Source organism: Filicampus tigris, chromosome 20 (assembly GCF_054856515.1).
Source record: "Filicampus tigris isolate MCC_2025a chromosome 20, RoL_Ftig_1.0, whole genome shotgun sequence".
Taxonomy (NCBI): domain Eukaryota; kingdom Metazoa; phylum Chordata; class Actinopteri; order Syngnathiformes; family Syngnathidae; genus Filicampus; species Filicampus tigris.
The window spans coordinates 7140115-7155262 of NC_141236.1; the positions used below are offsets into that span (position 1 = coordinate 7140115).

Sequence of the window (15148 nt, forward strand, 5' to 3'; positions counted from 1 at the left end):
AGGTCCACTGACCCCCCGTGTATCGAAAAAGAAAAAAAACGACCATGTAAATAAAGTAAGGCGTTTGGGTTGGGGGGAGAGACCATGTATAGTAAAGTGTTTTTGGGGGGTAAATAAGGACCATGTATAGTAAGTTGTTTTTTGGTGAAAAATACGACCATGTACAGTAAGGGTATAGGAAGGTGTTTTTTGGTGAAAAACGAGGTAAGGGTATAGTAAGAATTTTTTTTTTGCAAAATTGAGGTAAGGATTTAGCAAGGCGGTGGTTTTTTTTTTTTCAAAAAACGAGGTAAGGGTCAGGATAGGAGGAAATTGTGGGGGTAAGGTGTTTTTTTTTTTCCGGAAAACGATGTAAGGCTATAGTAAGGCGTTTTTTTCGAAAATGGGGTAAGGGTATAATAAGGCGGGGTTTTTTTTCCAAAAATTAGGTAAGGGTATAGTCAGGTGTTTGGTTTTTTAAAAAAGATGACCATCTATACTCCAGAAAGTAAACACTCATTATGTGAGTGTATACGCAAATGCATTGGACTTACATCTGTGGTTCAGTTTACTTGCATATAATGCACAGACCTATGTGAGGTTTGAACCCACAACCTCTGATTCACAATCCATGTCACTCTCCCCTAAGCCAGCTGGGACCTGAAGGTCGTTGTGGCTCCTCGTCCATATATCTTCAAGACTTCAAAGACTACCAAAGGATTTTCTGCTCCAGTCCTGCAGTGGTTGAAGGAAGAGTGTGGCAGAATGTGGACCCTGACCACTTTTAAAAATATGACCATACGTTAGTGTATATGCAAAGAGCTTAAAAATTAGAACAAATTCAGATACTATAGAACCCTAACCCTGTTGACGTTACAAACACATATTGCACAGGGGCGGGAATGACACTGTTATGGTGAGTTGTGTACATTGCACAGTTATTTGGTTAGGGTTAGTTGCATACTTTGCACAGTCACTTGGTGAGGATTAGTTGCATACATCACATGGAAACACATTACATGACATTGTGGGGTTTGAACCTTGCATCTCAGATGGACAAACCCAAAGCCTTTCCTCTCAGCCAGCGGGTACCTGAGAGTGCAGGCCTTTCGTTGTCCATATATCTTCACCAATGGGGCACGTGTGCATGGAAAAGACAGAAGCTCACGTCGCGCCGTTCCCTTTGCTCCTCCTGTGGCCTGGTGGTCAATGATGTGCATTGGAGACCGAACTTACCTGGCTTCAAATCCAGACACATCCCTTACAATACCAAAAGCTAGCTCAGGCTAGCCAGACTTGCATGGGGACTAGGTTGGTAAGCTTTGTTTTATTGTTTGATTGACAAAAATCAAATAATACATTTTGGTCACACTAGTGTACATGCAACACATTGTAGAGATCACCATGCTGAAGGTCACTCACATTCTGCACTGTCAAGACTTGAACCAAGGAGCTCCGGTTGACAAAGCCACAACTCTAACCTCTCAGCCAGCAGTGAACTGAATGTTGACGTTGCTCCTTGTCCATATACCCCATCCATATAATGGGGCGTGTTTTCAGCTAGGAAAAGCAAATGGCACACCTGAGATTAGAACCAGGGTCCTCAGGTGTACAAAGCCATAAGTCTAACCTATCAGCCACCTGGGAACTCTCAAGCTAAGCTGCTCCTTGTCCATATACCTTAAACGGGACGTTTGTCATCTTGGAAAAGACAAAAGCGCAGGTGGCGCTGTCACCTTCACTCCTCCCGTGGCCTGGTGGTCAGTAATGCGGCTTGGAGACCTAACGTATCTGGGTTCGAATCCAGACGCATCCCTTACAAAAGCTAGCTCAGGCTAGGCAGACTCGGATGACTAGGCCGGACCAGCACAGGATAGTGTGAGCGGGACAGGACAGGAGCATGTAGCTGTTTTCAGCTAGGAAAAGTGAATGGCCCAAGTGAGATTCGAGCCAGGGTCCTCAGGTGTACAAAGTTGTGAGTCTAACCTGTGGGCCGGTTGAGAATGCTAAAGCTAAGCTGCTCCTTGTCCATATATCTTTAACGGGACGTTTGTCAGCTTGGAAAAGATAAAAGCGCAGGTGGCGCTGTCACCTTCACTCCTCCCATGGCCTGGTGGTCAGTGATGGGGAATGGAGACCTAACGTACCTGGGTTCGAATCCAGACACATCCCTTACAAAAGCTAGGCAGACTCGGATAACTAGGCCGGACCAGCACAGGACAGTGTGAGCGGGACAAGACAGGAGCATGTAGCTGTTTTCAGCTAGGAAAAGTGAATGGCCCAACTGAGATTCGAACCAGGGTCCTCAGGTGTACAAAGTTGTGAGTCTAACCTGTGGGCCGGTTGAGAATGCTAAAGCTAAGCTGCTCCTTGTCCATATATCTTTAACGGGACGTTTGTCAGCTTGGAAAAGATAAAAGCGCAGGTGGCGCTGTCGCCTTCACTCCTCCCATGGCCTGGTGGTCAGTGATGCGGAATGGAGACCTAACGTACCTGGGTTCGAATCCAGACACATTCCTTACAAAAGCTAGCTCAGGCTAGGCAGACTCGGATGGCTAGGCCGGACCCGGACAGTGGGACAGGACAGAAGGGTGGGAGGATAGGATAGGAGGAGGCAGAGGGTGGTGGCAGGTCAGGATAGGAGGAGGAGGCAGAAGAGTGGGAGGTCAGGACAGGAGGAGGCAGAAGGGCGGGAGGCCATAGGAGGAGGCAGACAGGTGGGAGGCCAGGAGAGGAGGAGGCAGAAGGGTGGGAGGTGAGGCCAGGAGAGGAGGAGGAGGCAGAATGGCAGGAGGCCAGGCCAGAGGAGGAGGAGGCAGAATGGCAGGAGGAGGAGGCAGAAGGGTGGAGGCCAGGCCAGGAGGCAGAAGGAGAGGAGAAGGCAGAATGGTGGGAGGCCAGGCCGGGATAGGAGGAGGCAGAGTGGGGAGAGGCCAGGCCGGGATAGGAGGAGGCAGAGTGGGGGGAGGCCAGGCCGGGATAGGAGGAGGCAGAGTGGGGGGAGGCCAGGCCAGGATAGGAGGAAGGGTGGTGGGTCAGGCTAGAGGGTGGTTTTTTTTTTTTAATGCATCCCCCCCCTTTAAAAAGGCAGAAACTTACTTGTGTAGGGTCAGTTAAAAAAAAAAAAAAAAATTGCCTCCTCCTATCCTGGACTGCCCCCACTCTACCTCCTCCTATCCTCACCTGCCCCCACTCTACCTTCTCCTAGCCTAGCCTACCCCCACCTAGCCTCCCCCTATCCTGGCCTGGCCTCCCACCTTTCTTCCTCCACTCTGCTGCCTCCCCCTATCCTGGCCTGGCCTCCCACCTTTCTTCCTCCACTCTTCTGCCTCCTCCTATCCTGGCCTGGCCTCCCACCTTTCTGCCACCTCCTCCTCTCTTCTGCCTCCTCCTATCCTGGCCTGGCCTCCTACCCTTCTGCCTCCTCCTCCGGCCTGGCCTCCCGCCACCTCCACTCTTCTGCCTCCTCCTCTCCTGGCCTCCTACCCTTCTGCCTCCTCCACTCTTCTGCCTCCTCCTATCCTGGCCTGGCCTCCCACCGTTCTGCCTCCTCCTATCCTGGCCTGGCCTCCCACCCTTCTGCCTCCTCCTATCCTGGCCTGCCCTCCCACCTGCCTCCTCCTCCTCTCCTGGCCTCCCACCCATCTGCCTCCTCCTCTCCTGGCCTCCCACTCTTCTGCCCCCTCCTGCTATCCTGACCTGCCGCCACCCTCTGTCTCATCCTATCCTATCCTATCCTCCCACCCTTCTGTCCTGTCCCACTGTCCGGGTCCGGCCTAGCCATCCGAGTCTGCCTAGCCTGAGCTAGCTTTTGTAAGGGATGTGTCTGGATTCGAACCCAGGTACGTTAGGTCTCCATTCCGCATCACTGACCACCAGGCCATGGGAGGAGTGAAGGTGACAGCGCCACCTGCGCTTTTATCTTTTCCAAGCTGACAAATGTCCCGTTAAAGATATATGGACAAGGTGCAGCTTAGCTTTAGCATTCTCAACCGGCCCACAGGTTAGACTCACAACTTTGTACACCTGAGGACCCTGGTTCGAATCTCAGTTGGGCCATTCACTTTTCCTAGCTGAAAACAGCTACATGCTCCTGTCTTGTCCTGTCCCGCTCACACTGTCCTGTGCTGGTCCGGCCTAGTCATCCGAGTCCGCCTAGCCTGAGCTAGCTTTTGTAAGGGATGCGTCTGGATTCGAACCCAGATACGTTAGGTCTCCAAGCCGCATTACTGACCACCAGGCCACGGGAGGAGTGAAGGTGACAGCGCCACCTGCGCTTTTGTCTTTTCCAAGATGACAAACGTCCCGTTTAAGGTATATGGACAAGGAGCAGCTTACCTTGAGAATTCCCAGGTGGCTGATAGGTTAGACTTATGGCTTTGTACACCTGAGGACCCTGGTTCTAATCTCAGGTGTGCCATTTGCTTTTCCTAGCTGAAAACACGCCCCATTATATGGATGGGGTATATGGACAAGGAGCAACGTCAACATTCAGTTCACTGCTGGCTGAGAGGTTAGAGTTGTGGCTTTGTCAACCAGAGCTCCTTGGTTCAAGTCTTGACAGTGCAGAGTGTGAGTGACCTTCAGCATGGTGATCTCTACAATGTGTTGCATGTACACTAGTGTGACAAAAAAGTATTATTTGATTTTTGTCAATCAAACAATAAATCTAAACTTACCAACCTAGTCCCCATGCAAGACTGGCTAGCCTGAGCTAGCTTTTGGTATTGTAAGGGATGTGTCTGGATTTGAAGCCAGGTAAGTTCGGTCTCCAATGCACATCATTGACCACCAGGCCACAGAAGGAGCAAAGGGAACTGCGCGACGTGAGCTTCTGTCTTTTCCATGCACACGTGCCCCATTGGTGAAGATATATGGACAACGAAAGGCCTGCACTCTCAGGTACCCGCTGGCTGAGAGGAAAGGCTTTGGGTTTGTCCATCTGAGATGCAAGGTTCAAACCCCACAATGTCATGTAATGTGTTTCCATGTGATGTATGCAACTAATCCTCACCAAGTGACTGTGCAAAGTATGCAACTAACCCTAACCAAATAACTGTGCAATGTACACAACTCACCATAACAGTGTCACTCTCGCCCCTGTGCAATATGTGTTTGTAACGTCAACAGGGTTAGGGTTCTATAGTATCTGAATTTGTTCTAATTTTTAAGCTCTTTGCATATACACTAACGTATGGTCATATTTTTAAAAGTGGTCAGGGTCCACATTCTGCCACACTCTTCCTTCAACCACTGCAGGACTGGAGCAGAAAATTCTTTGGTAGTCTTTACGGTCAGGAATGGAAATTGTTGAAGATATATGGACGAGGAGCCACAACGACCTTCAGGTCCCAGCTGGCTTAGGGGAGAGTGACATGGATTGTGAATCAGAGGTTGTGGGTTCAAACCTCACATAGGTCTGTGCATTATATGCAAGTAAACTGAACCACAGATGTAAGTCCAATGCATTTACGTATACACTCACATAATGAGTGTTTACTTTCTGGAGTATAGATGGTCATCTTTTTTAAAAAACCAAACACCTGACTATACCCTTACCTAATTTTTGGAAAAAAACCCCCGCCTTATTATACCCTTACCCCATTTTCGAAAAAAACGCCTTACTATACCCCGTTTTTCTAAATAAAAACACCTTACTATAGCCTTACATCGTTTTCCGGAAAAAAAAAAACACCTTACCCCCACAATTTCCTCCTATCCTGACCCTTACCTCGTTTTTTTGAAAAAAAAAAAAAAAAAACCACCGCCTTGCTAAATCCTTACCTCAATTTTGCAAAAAAAAAATTCTTACTATACCCTTACCTCGTTTTTCACAAAAAAACACCTTCCTATACCCTTACTGTACATGGTCGTATTTTTCACCAAAAAACAACTTACTATACATGGTCCTTATTTACCCCCCAAAAACACTTTACTATACATGGTCTCTCCTCCCAACCCAAACGCCTTACTTTATTTACATGGTCGTTTTTTTTCTTTTTCGATACACGGGGGGTCAGTGGACCTGTGGTTGGCGTGAAAAGACTGGGAGGCAGATACTTGCCAACGTGTTATCTATGAATTGCTTTTACACCAATAGTTAATGCTCTTTTATTCGACCATTCCAAACATATGCAGTGACTGCTAACTAGCAAAGAGGATTCGGGTCTGACCGTGTCACTATGTAACGTTAGCGGTGCTATGAAATGCTGGTATATCAACATGTCACATACGTAACGAGAGCTAACAAAATGGGGGGGGGGGGGGTCGCAACATTCAACGAAACATGCGATAAGCACCATCCCAAATTTTACATTTCATCGCTCCAAACTCATTTACTAACTTTAGCTCAATTGGCACAGAGGGTTGAGGGTCAGTGGAAACGCAGTCACCTGACTGAGCCAAAACCAGACTGCGTTGATAAAAGGATGACAGACAACAGACACACAACAACAAAAAAATCAATTGACAACATTAGACCCCTCTAAAATGAGATGGCTCATCTCAAGGGGTTTATTCAATTCGCAATTTTAATTCAAGTCCAAAAGTACTTTCAGAACATACAAAAAGGAAGCTTTACATGTCGCTTCAGACAAAAGAAAATATAAACATGTCAAAACAATATTTCAGAGAACAAGTTACTCTAACAAATCATTGCCTTGACACACGGCTCAGTACAAAATGCTGTCAGTGTTAGTCAGTGCACACCCAGTGAGTTAGTGACAGAGAGGAGACAAACACACCAAGTGGAAGAAGAAAAAAATATATATATACTCTCCCTATTGTTGACGCTTTGCCCTCCGAGCACCGTAGCATCTGCACCTCTTGTTACTGGAACGCTACCAAGAAGAAAGAACGTAACAGGCCTTGACATCCATGTTAACATGTACGACTTTGATACTCACCTCAAGAGCCGAACTACTCATCTTGCAGCCTCCCTTCCTCTTTTTCATCACATCGATGGCCTTCTGAGCCCTGCGAAGAGGGGGGGGGGGGTGATGGTGTTATTGTGTGCCACTTGATTCTTTATTTGCCATGTGTTTTGTTACCTTGGTCCAGCCTTCCATCCAGCTCCTCTTCCACCATTGCTAAACAAGCACAAGTGGTATATGAATCACAAGACAAATCATGGCCAAAAATCTTCTGAAGGTTCGTGTCGACTGCAGGCTCACCACTGGCCGATGGGAGGCCGACACATCGAGCTGACTTTTGACGCATCTGACTCCTTCTCCACCCTGCAACAAGTCAAGCGCATTTGTAATGAGGGAGCATTTCACACAATGTGGTATTCTACAATGTTCCCTCAATACAAAATCAGACTCCATTTCCTGGGTGGAAACGCTTGAGCTCGGCTCTCGTCCCAGACACTCGCGGCGGAATCCACACGGCGAAAGCATCAGAACCAAAGGGGGAGCGGCAGTTGCGTCTTTGATTGCAACGTCTCCTTTGTGGCTTCCCCTCGTCTGTCGGATGCTGCCGGCCTCTCTGCCCATCCCACAACGTGCAGGAAATGAACACAGAGGGGAATGAGGTTGGACGAGGAGGACAAAATACACTACACCAAAAGCATAAAAAAAAAAAAAAGACCCACCTGTTCCCCATGGAGAGGCCCTCGCAGACAAATTATACACAGGTAACTCGCCGTGCCGCTTAATTCTTGATTTTATGTGTGCAATCGCTTCGTCTGAGCTCTGCAACAGCATCAACAACAAGAATATTGCAGTTGTGCCACTTGTTTTTCGTTGCCACGTGTGGTGTTACCTTTGCCGGGCCTTTCCTTCCATCCGGCTCCTTTTCCAGCCTGCAAAAGAAGCACCAACGCACAACATGACACTTTTGCTCATTGCCACGATATTGCCACACATTTGCACTTTTATTTGCGCCCACCGGGCGCGGTGGGCTCCGTCCCGAGCGGCTCCTTCTCCATCCTGCAACGACAAGTGCATTCGTGGAGACCTTCAAGCAAACCCACAGTGGACCAAGGTTCGTGACACCACCACCTCGTGAAGTGAGCACAGACGGCGGACGGAACCCCTTCCCGGATGCGCAGGCGGCAACAGTTCACACAATGTCAACTCAAACAGCATTTCGCAAGAATTCAACACGACAGGCAGACTCCTTCAGGGAAGCCGTTTCTCCTCAGGACATGGCTCGCTCGCTCGCTGGCTGGCTGGGTCTGTCGACGCAGAAGAGTCCAGAACGACGCCTCTCTGGGAAGCGGTCCACCTCAGATTTTGTCCCGATTACGGCTGCAGAATCCACACAGCAAAAGCGCCAGAAATAAAACAGATTAGCCTAGTTGTATGTCACTTGCTTATTTGATTGGAAGCGTCGACTTAGCCTGTTACCCTCGCTCGCTCGCTGGACAGATCATACTCATGTGTGCCACTTGATGCTTCATTTATGGAACAGCAACAAAAAAAAAACCCTGAAAACATTGTAGTTGTGCCCCATACTTCTCATATTGCCATGTGCTGTTACCTCTGCTCAGCTTTTCCATTCATCAGGCTCCTCTTTGACCCTACAAACCTGCTTTCGTGCATTTCTGGTCTTCACACTGCTCTCGTTGTCTTTGGTGTATCCCGTCCCAGGCAGCTTCTTCACACTGCAATTGAAATATATATTTTATATATATTTCCTACGCATGTCATTTGTGTCTGTTGGTTTTCTCACCCTCATCTGGTGGATCTTGGTGCCTCTCGCTCATCCCACTCCAACGCCACCTTGCAACGTAACGCACAAGAAAAGGCAGGGTACAGTACACCAATTACAGGTTTGAGAGCAAACTCAACTTGCATGTTAACAGTAAATGTACAAAAAAGATCAAGGAAATACAAAACTTTCCACTGGTAGATTACAATCAAAACAACTTATTCAATGGCCATGCGTTTTATGACATTTGTTTGAAGAAAAAAAAAAGCTTTTCCTCCCACTACGTTGGAGCAACCTTTCAGTGTAGACAGTGAACATGTCACTTCAGCTCACAAAACACTTTCTGTTGAGGCATCGATGAAGGTTGCACATTTCGACAGTCTGTCCCCTTCCAATTGGACTAAGACGAAAAAAAAAAAAGAAATCAGTTTAGACAAGATGGAATCAACTTGTACACAGTTCCATCCATAAATGTCAAACAAGCTGAAACTTTACACACAATTTTCACTTGGTCTGAGGTCCACCTGCTTGCTTTGTATTGAAGGAGCTCTGCCTTCATATTTAGTTCTGCAAACAATCAACAGAAATTACGTTTATAACTGAACATGCCAATGTTGTAATAATTACAGATACTAGCTAGAGCGACAGTTTCAAAAAAATACATGAGTGTTTGCTGCCGAAAATACAATGTGGTTGACGACAGTGAATTAGCATCTAACCGAATCGGTGAAATGTACTGAAAGATACTTGTTATCGGCACAGGTACACATTAAGACATTCATGTTTTCATTCCAGCACAACTTACCTCAGGTTTGCAGTCCAAAATTACAGCATGTCATGAGGCTAGCTTTGCCGTCCAAATCAAATGAAGTGTCCCCTCCGACAGGAAACCGGAGAAATGAATGCTTGCAAAAGGTTTTTGTTTTTTTTAACCGGCAGCGGAAGTATACAGTCGGGATTTTCGACCATTTGGAGCGGAAAGGGTTTAAATGAAAATTCGTGACAATTGGCGTGAAAAGGTACACAAAATCACATTCATAAGTTTGCAAAACATTCATACCACCTGAAATAAAATGCACCATATTCAATAAAACCCCCAAACAATGAGTTAAAGAACCATTACAGTTCAATTGCAGAGTACGAAGGCATTGTCATTCACAACAATGATACAAAAAAAAAAAAAAGCTGGCCAGCATTAAAACAAACCAAAATAATTTGAAATCATAGCAAATACAAACAAAGAGGACAATGTGCTAAATCAAGCAAAGGGAAGTGAATTGAGATTGCTGTGATCAAACCTCAAACGCTGTTGCGTGCCTCAAGTGTGCAAATCCTTCAACAAACAAAATGTCATTGGCCAAACGGCCAAAAAACGACAAACATTTGCTCGTGTGCTCACCTGAGAAAACGCCAAGCGGTCGGTCGCCATCTTGCCGCACCTGTGCGCTGCACTCGACGAATCCCGTTCTGTACACCTGTTCCAAATCACCAGCAGGCCTCACGTCACGTGCACCAATCCATGCCAATCTTTTGTTTCTGCTTGTTCAAACGAAGTTGCGTCCCTCAAGTGTGCAAATCCTGCAACAAACAAAATGGCATTAGGAGAAACGGCCAAAAAAAGACAAACATTTACTCGTGTGCTCACTTAGCCGAGAAAACGCCAAGCGGCCGGTCGCCGGACGATTCCCCTTCTGCACACCCGTTCCAAATCACCAGCAGGCCTCACGTCACGTGCACCAATCCATGCCGATCTTTTGTTTCTGCTTGTTCAAACGAAGTTGCGTCCTTCAAGTGTGCAAATCCTGCAACAAACAAAATGGCATTGGGAGAAACGGCCAAAAAAAGACAAACATTTCCTCGTGTGCTCACTTACCCGAGAAAACGCCAAGCGGTCGGTCGCCATCTTGCCGCACCTGTGCGCTGCACTCGACGAATCCCGTTCTGCACACCTGTTCCAAATCACCGGTAGGCCTCACGTCACATGCACCAATGGAAGCCTTCTTCGTCCGTTTTTTGATCGGCACTTTGCGCACTAGCGCCACCTGGTGATGTGTCATGATGACTGCTTGGCTCACTGTGGAATGGAAATCGTTGCTTCTGGTCAGTACGAGAAATACTGTCGGGACAAATTCCGGGAATCCAAAAATAAATAGACACGTTTTCCAATTGTGTCCCGTGCTATATTCGATTTTCTGTCGTAGAAATAAAATAAATAAATAAAACCGGGTGCGTGTCTCTGGTCATTGGATATTATAAAATCAAAAAAATGTTTGATTTTCAATTTTTAATCCTTGAACGAAAATATGTACATGCATGCATGCGTGCGTGCGTGCATGCGTGCATACATATATACATAATTCTTTATTTATTTATTATAATGTGTTTATTTATTTATGTTGGTCGTGCAGCATAAGTGGCCAAAATGTACGTTATCACCCAGGCGGACACACTTCTATTCGCTGGCTTTTGATCAGACCTGAAATTTTCGGCTCTTTTCCGGTGTCAATTATACATAGTGTTTTATGTTAATTTATTGATTAACACTTGTGTATTATGGCCTTTTATTACGATACAATACAATACAATTTTATTCATATAGCGCATTTCATAGAGCTGCAACAAAGCACTTTACAAAAAATACAATAAATAAAAAAACAATTTGAAGTCTGAGCGAGATGGTTGTTATGGTGGAGACTCATTGCATGCGCTAACCCTGCGCGCCCTCTTGTGGCCCAGCGGAGTTACTGTTTTGACGTTGTAAAATAAACGATTGCAAGCCTTTCAATTCGGAGCCGTCTCAGTCTCGTCCATTTAGTGGAGCCCGCACTTATAGCTACCAACACAATGGTGTCCCTCGAACCCTAAAGATATTTAATAAGAGAAATGATCGCGTTAAATCTCTCGCATGCGACCATTTCTACCATTTTATTACAATTGGGGTGCAGCTCAGCGAGAAAAAGTTGGCTTGACGTTCGATATTCACGAGTTAGAGACAGTCCGCAAATATGTTTGTTTGTGGCATTAATTGACAAAAATATCAACCAAAAATCAGTTAATTAACATTTTGTAGTTCTGATTTCTGTAGTAGATGAGCATAGGGAGTCATTTAACTACTGCACCTCAAATGTTCCTTATATAGAACATTTGGGAGGAGTTGGAGCCAATTCAATGATGAGTATAGTGCTAAACTGACACAAATATTCACCAAAAATCAAGTGAAAACCTTTTCTCATTCTGATTGCTGTATTAGGTGGCAAAGCAAAGCCTCTAACTACTACACTTCAAATTGTATTTTATATAGGTCATTTTGGAGAAGTTTTGTCAATTTTTGAGATCCATCGCGCATAAATTTGTGGATGGTCCCTAACTCGAACTGAAGACTGTATCGAACGTCAGAATGTCAAGCCAACTTTTTCTCCCTCTGAAAGCGAAGCTAGTGGCTACTACACTACTTCCTGTGCTTCCTGCAGCGCGAACCAACGGCTTAAAAGCGTAAAAAAAGGAACATTTAATATTGAAACTGGAAATACGGAAATACGAGCCCTTTCCAGAAAACTCCACATATTTTGTAGTTTATTTTTAAAAGGGGCGTTAAAATGAATATCCTATTTTTGTTTCAAAAATGAAAATTGAAAATACAACCCTAAATTTGTTTTTTGATTTGCGTTTCACAATTAAAGATAGAATGAACGTAAGGTACACGGACCATACACGGACCTACACAGACCCTACACGGACCCAGGTGGTCCGTGTCTCTTTTGGTCATTGGATGTTACGTTTGAAACAAGATATTAAAAATTGAAAAACGACTCGTTATTTGATTTTCGTTTTAGAAACAAAAATAGAAAAATAGAAAATGTTTTTCTTGCTCCGGAAAAGAAACAAGAAAATCAATCTGTATTTCAATTTTCATGTTTCGTGTTTTAAATCAAAAATCAAATAACTATTCGTTTTTCAAATTTTAATTCTAAGAAAATAGAATATATCACGAGACATAAATCAAAATACGACTCGTAAATCTGTTTTAGATTTCCGCAAGTTGTCAACGAAAGCATTTCTCGTAGTGACCAGGAGATGGCGACAGCGTAGCGCCTAAAGACGATATCGTGAACTATATTGTCACCTGTAAAAATTGTTGTTATCCTCTGTTAAAGTGAATAATAATAATACTAATACTACTACTACTACTACTACTAATAATAATAATAATAATAATAATGGAGAATGTGAGATGGACTACCTTCTCACATCAGGATTTCCTCAATTGTTTCATTTAAAATAAAATAAAAACAGCTAACCGTACATGAGATTTTTTTTTTTAATTTGTGGCCACATTATTAATATACCATGGACACAAAATGTTAATGTGTGACCATAAAAGGGTCACATGTAATGAGTGCACAAAATACTAATTTGTGAGTTAGATTCACATGACCAACATCTGGCTTTTGACAGCTTCAGAAAACAGGTGAGCTGTGATTGGGCATTACCTGAGCCCTGAGACACTGTGATGTAATTTTCCGTTGACAGAGGTGATAAAATGGCCACCCCCAGAAATGGTAAAAAGTGGTGGATTAACTCTTATTCCACAAACCCTAACCCTAGTCACGGAACCGAGAGTTGTATTGACAAAACGCACTCAAAGGTTTTTGATGTGTACGCACAAGAAAATATTTCACACCCACAATTTTAATTCATACAAGAAAATGAATAGGCCTACATGAATTAAACAGAAAAAAATGATACATTTAGCAAAATGTACTCTGTAAGTTGCCAAATTTATAAATAAAATAGAGAAATATAATAAAAAGAAAAAAGAACGTAACAAGTTTCAGCGATTGGCCTCCTTTCTTGTGAATCCATCTTCCATATTCAGTCCAAACAAACATCTTCTCTTTTTGTGGATGAACTTATAGTTAGGATTTGGCAGCAGCAACATTGGGGATTTCCCAGGCCTGTGATACCACATGGTAAACAAAAGTAAGACATGTAGTCAATCTATAATTATGATCATGAAGTATGAGTGGGTCCAACACTACAGCAAGCCAGCATCAACTTTGCTTTATAAGAAAGAACACATTCCCTTCTCCGTACTGTGTATGACAAAAGAAATGTAGTTCTCATAGTTGTTTAGATATAATTTATTAAAAAAAGGAAACCCAACAATAACCTTGTTTTTTTTTTTGTTTTTTTTTTTTACATAATGATCAAGGATTTTTATTATCGTAGTCTCTTTCATCAGTTTCAGCATCATTACAGAAAATGTTTATAGTACAGCGTTGTTGAATGTCTCCTCATTGCTTAATAATAATAATAATAACTTCCTTAGGAGTGCTGGTCACATATCTGTACAATATGGTTCTATTTATTTTCTTTAATCTGTACAATTTTGTGAAGTCGGTTAAAAAGGCCGTCAGCAATTAAAGAAGCTGCTTCTTCTCTTGCTTTTCTTTTTTTTCTTAAATAGTTGCTCAAATAAAATATATTTCCCCTCCCCCCCAAGCTTATCCCTGGGAAGGGGTTTGTAGCAGGGGTGGTGGGCAGGGTGGGAGCAAATATTCCACCTGGTCAGCGCAAACTTAAGGAAGCTTCAGCGCCCTACACCCCACCCCGCTCTGGCTCCCCCGCCCAGGCATTTGGCACCGCGCACATAAACAAGACTCACAAGATAAACGACAAGCAAAGCTCTTTGTGAAGCCGATATGATGCATACTAACGAGAGAAAAAGTGTCACCTTGATGGGCGCTCAAAGGAGAAAAACACCTCGATGTGCCCCCCTTTTCCTCCTAACTGCAGCACCATGGGAAATCTGGAGTCTTCCTCGGTATTTTTCTTCATTTTCAAAAATAATAATAATTAAAAAAAAAAAAAAAAAAACAGGGTAAGGGTATTTTTCCACTAAAGATGAGAAAATAATCTTTTTTTTCTTCCCTGGCAGGCACCTACAGCTGTCTATTAAAATGCTACTGCTATAGATAAGGTCTAGCGTTGAACACACAAAGCAATTGCAATGAAAGGAACAAAGTTGCCTTAATATAATAATGATAAGAAGAATAATCATAATAATAAGAAGAATAATCATAATATATTACAGAATAAATCTCTTTTTATAATTAGATTTTTTTTTTTTCTCCATTAAAAGTTATATTTTCTTTCTTTGAAATACTCTAATCTTTTTAAATCAATGTTTTCTTATCCAGTCTATCTAGGCTGTGATCGAGATGTCGACTATACCTCAATGTACTCCAAAATCAACAAAAACTAGCTGTGCCGTTGCATATTACAGAATAGTCAATGATATGTGGACATGCACCGTGACCCGCCCGTTACGACCCTCGCTAGAAATGACGGCGACCCTCCGCCCCCGCCGCCACGACATCATAGCCGGCCGATGACCATGACGTCCACCACTTCGCCTTTGTGCAGCTCCACGTATTGCTCGGTTTTGGGAGGTAGCATCAGGAGCCCGTTGGCACTGCGCATGCTCATCAGTCTGCTGCTCACCTGGTTCCCTGCG

General features: G+C 44.2%; 2 protein-coding genes across 12 annotated transcripts in view; both read right to left on the bottom strand.

Annotated features, from left to right (window-relative positions):
- Window positions 1-6491: 6491 nt before the first annotated feature.
- LOC147128095 (uncharacterized) lies at window positions 6492-10699 on the bottom strand. 3 transcript variants are annotated; one of them, XR_015083901.1, is made up of 13 exons: window positions 10505-10699; window positions 10277-10433; window positions 10031-10209; window positions 8653-8702; window positions 8461-8584; window positions 8328-8374; window positions 7867-8228; window positions 7741-7780; window positions 7571-7670; window positions 7152-7464; window positions 7029-7067; window positions 6885-6954; window positions 6492-6818 (listed from the first exon to the last, which is right to left on the bottom strand). XR_015083901.1 is itself a non-coding variant. In XM_086019051.1 (12 exons), exons 5-9 carry the CDS (start codon window positions 8064-8066, stop codon window positions 7376-7378), a joined length of 357 nt encoding a protein of 118 aa, XP_085875177.1. In that variant the 5' UTR covers window positions 8067-8584; window positions 8653-8702; window positions 10031-10209; window positions 10277-10433; window positions 10505-10699; the 3' UTR covers window positions 6492-6818; window positions 6885-6954; window positions 7029-7067; window positions 7152-7375. The 3 variants fall into 3 exon arrangements, 1 of the variants encoding a protein (XP_085875177.1); XR_015083900.1 differs by having other exon boundaries at window positions 8328-8584; XM_086019051.1 differs by having other exon boundaries at window positions 7867-7907; window positions 7980-8584.
- Window positions 10700-13756: 3057 nt separating this feature from the next.
- Window positions 13757-15148, bottom strand: part of gphnb (gephyrin b) — a 64794-nt gene continuing 63402 nt past the window's right edge. For all 9 annotated transcript variants that reach the window (XM_086018573.1, XM_086018572.1, XM_086018571.1 and 6 more), the window contains one exon: window positions 13757-15143. In XM_086018573.1, coding sequence (XP_085874699.1) covers window positions 15010-15143 — 134 coding nt within the window. In that variant the 3' untranslated portion in view covers window positions 13757-15009. The remainder of the gene's footprint in view (window positions 15144-15148) is intronic.

Bases quoted from the DNA above. Each gene is read 5' to 3' on its own strand.
- LOC147128095 (XM_086019051.1), bottom strand. From the start codon at position 8,066: ATGCTGTTTGAGTTGACATTGTGTGAACTGTTGCCGCCTGCGCATCCG. The intron at 7,671-7,740 runs GTAACACCACAC...ATGCTGTTGCAG, and splicing joins GAAGGAAAGGCCCGGCAAAG to AGCTCAGACGAAGCGATTGC. The intron at 7,465-7,570 runs GTGGGTCTTTTT...TGGGATGGGCAG, and splicing joins GGCCTCTCCATGGGGAACAG to AGAGGCCGGCAGCATCCGAC.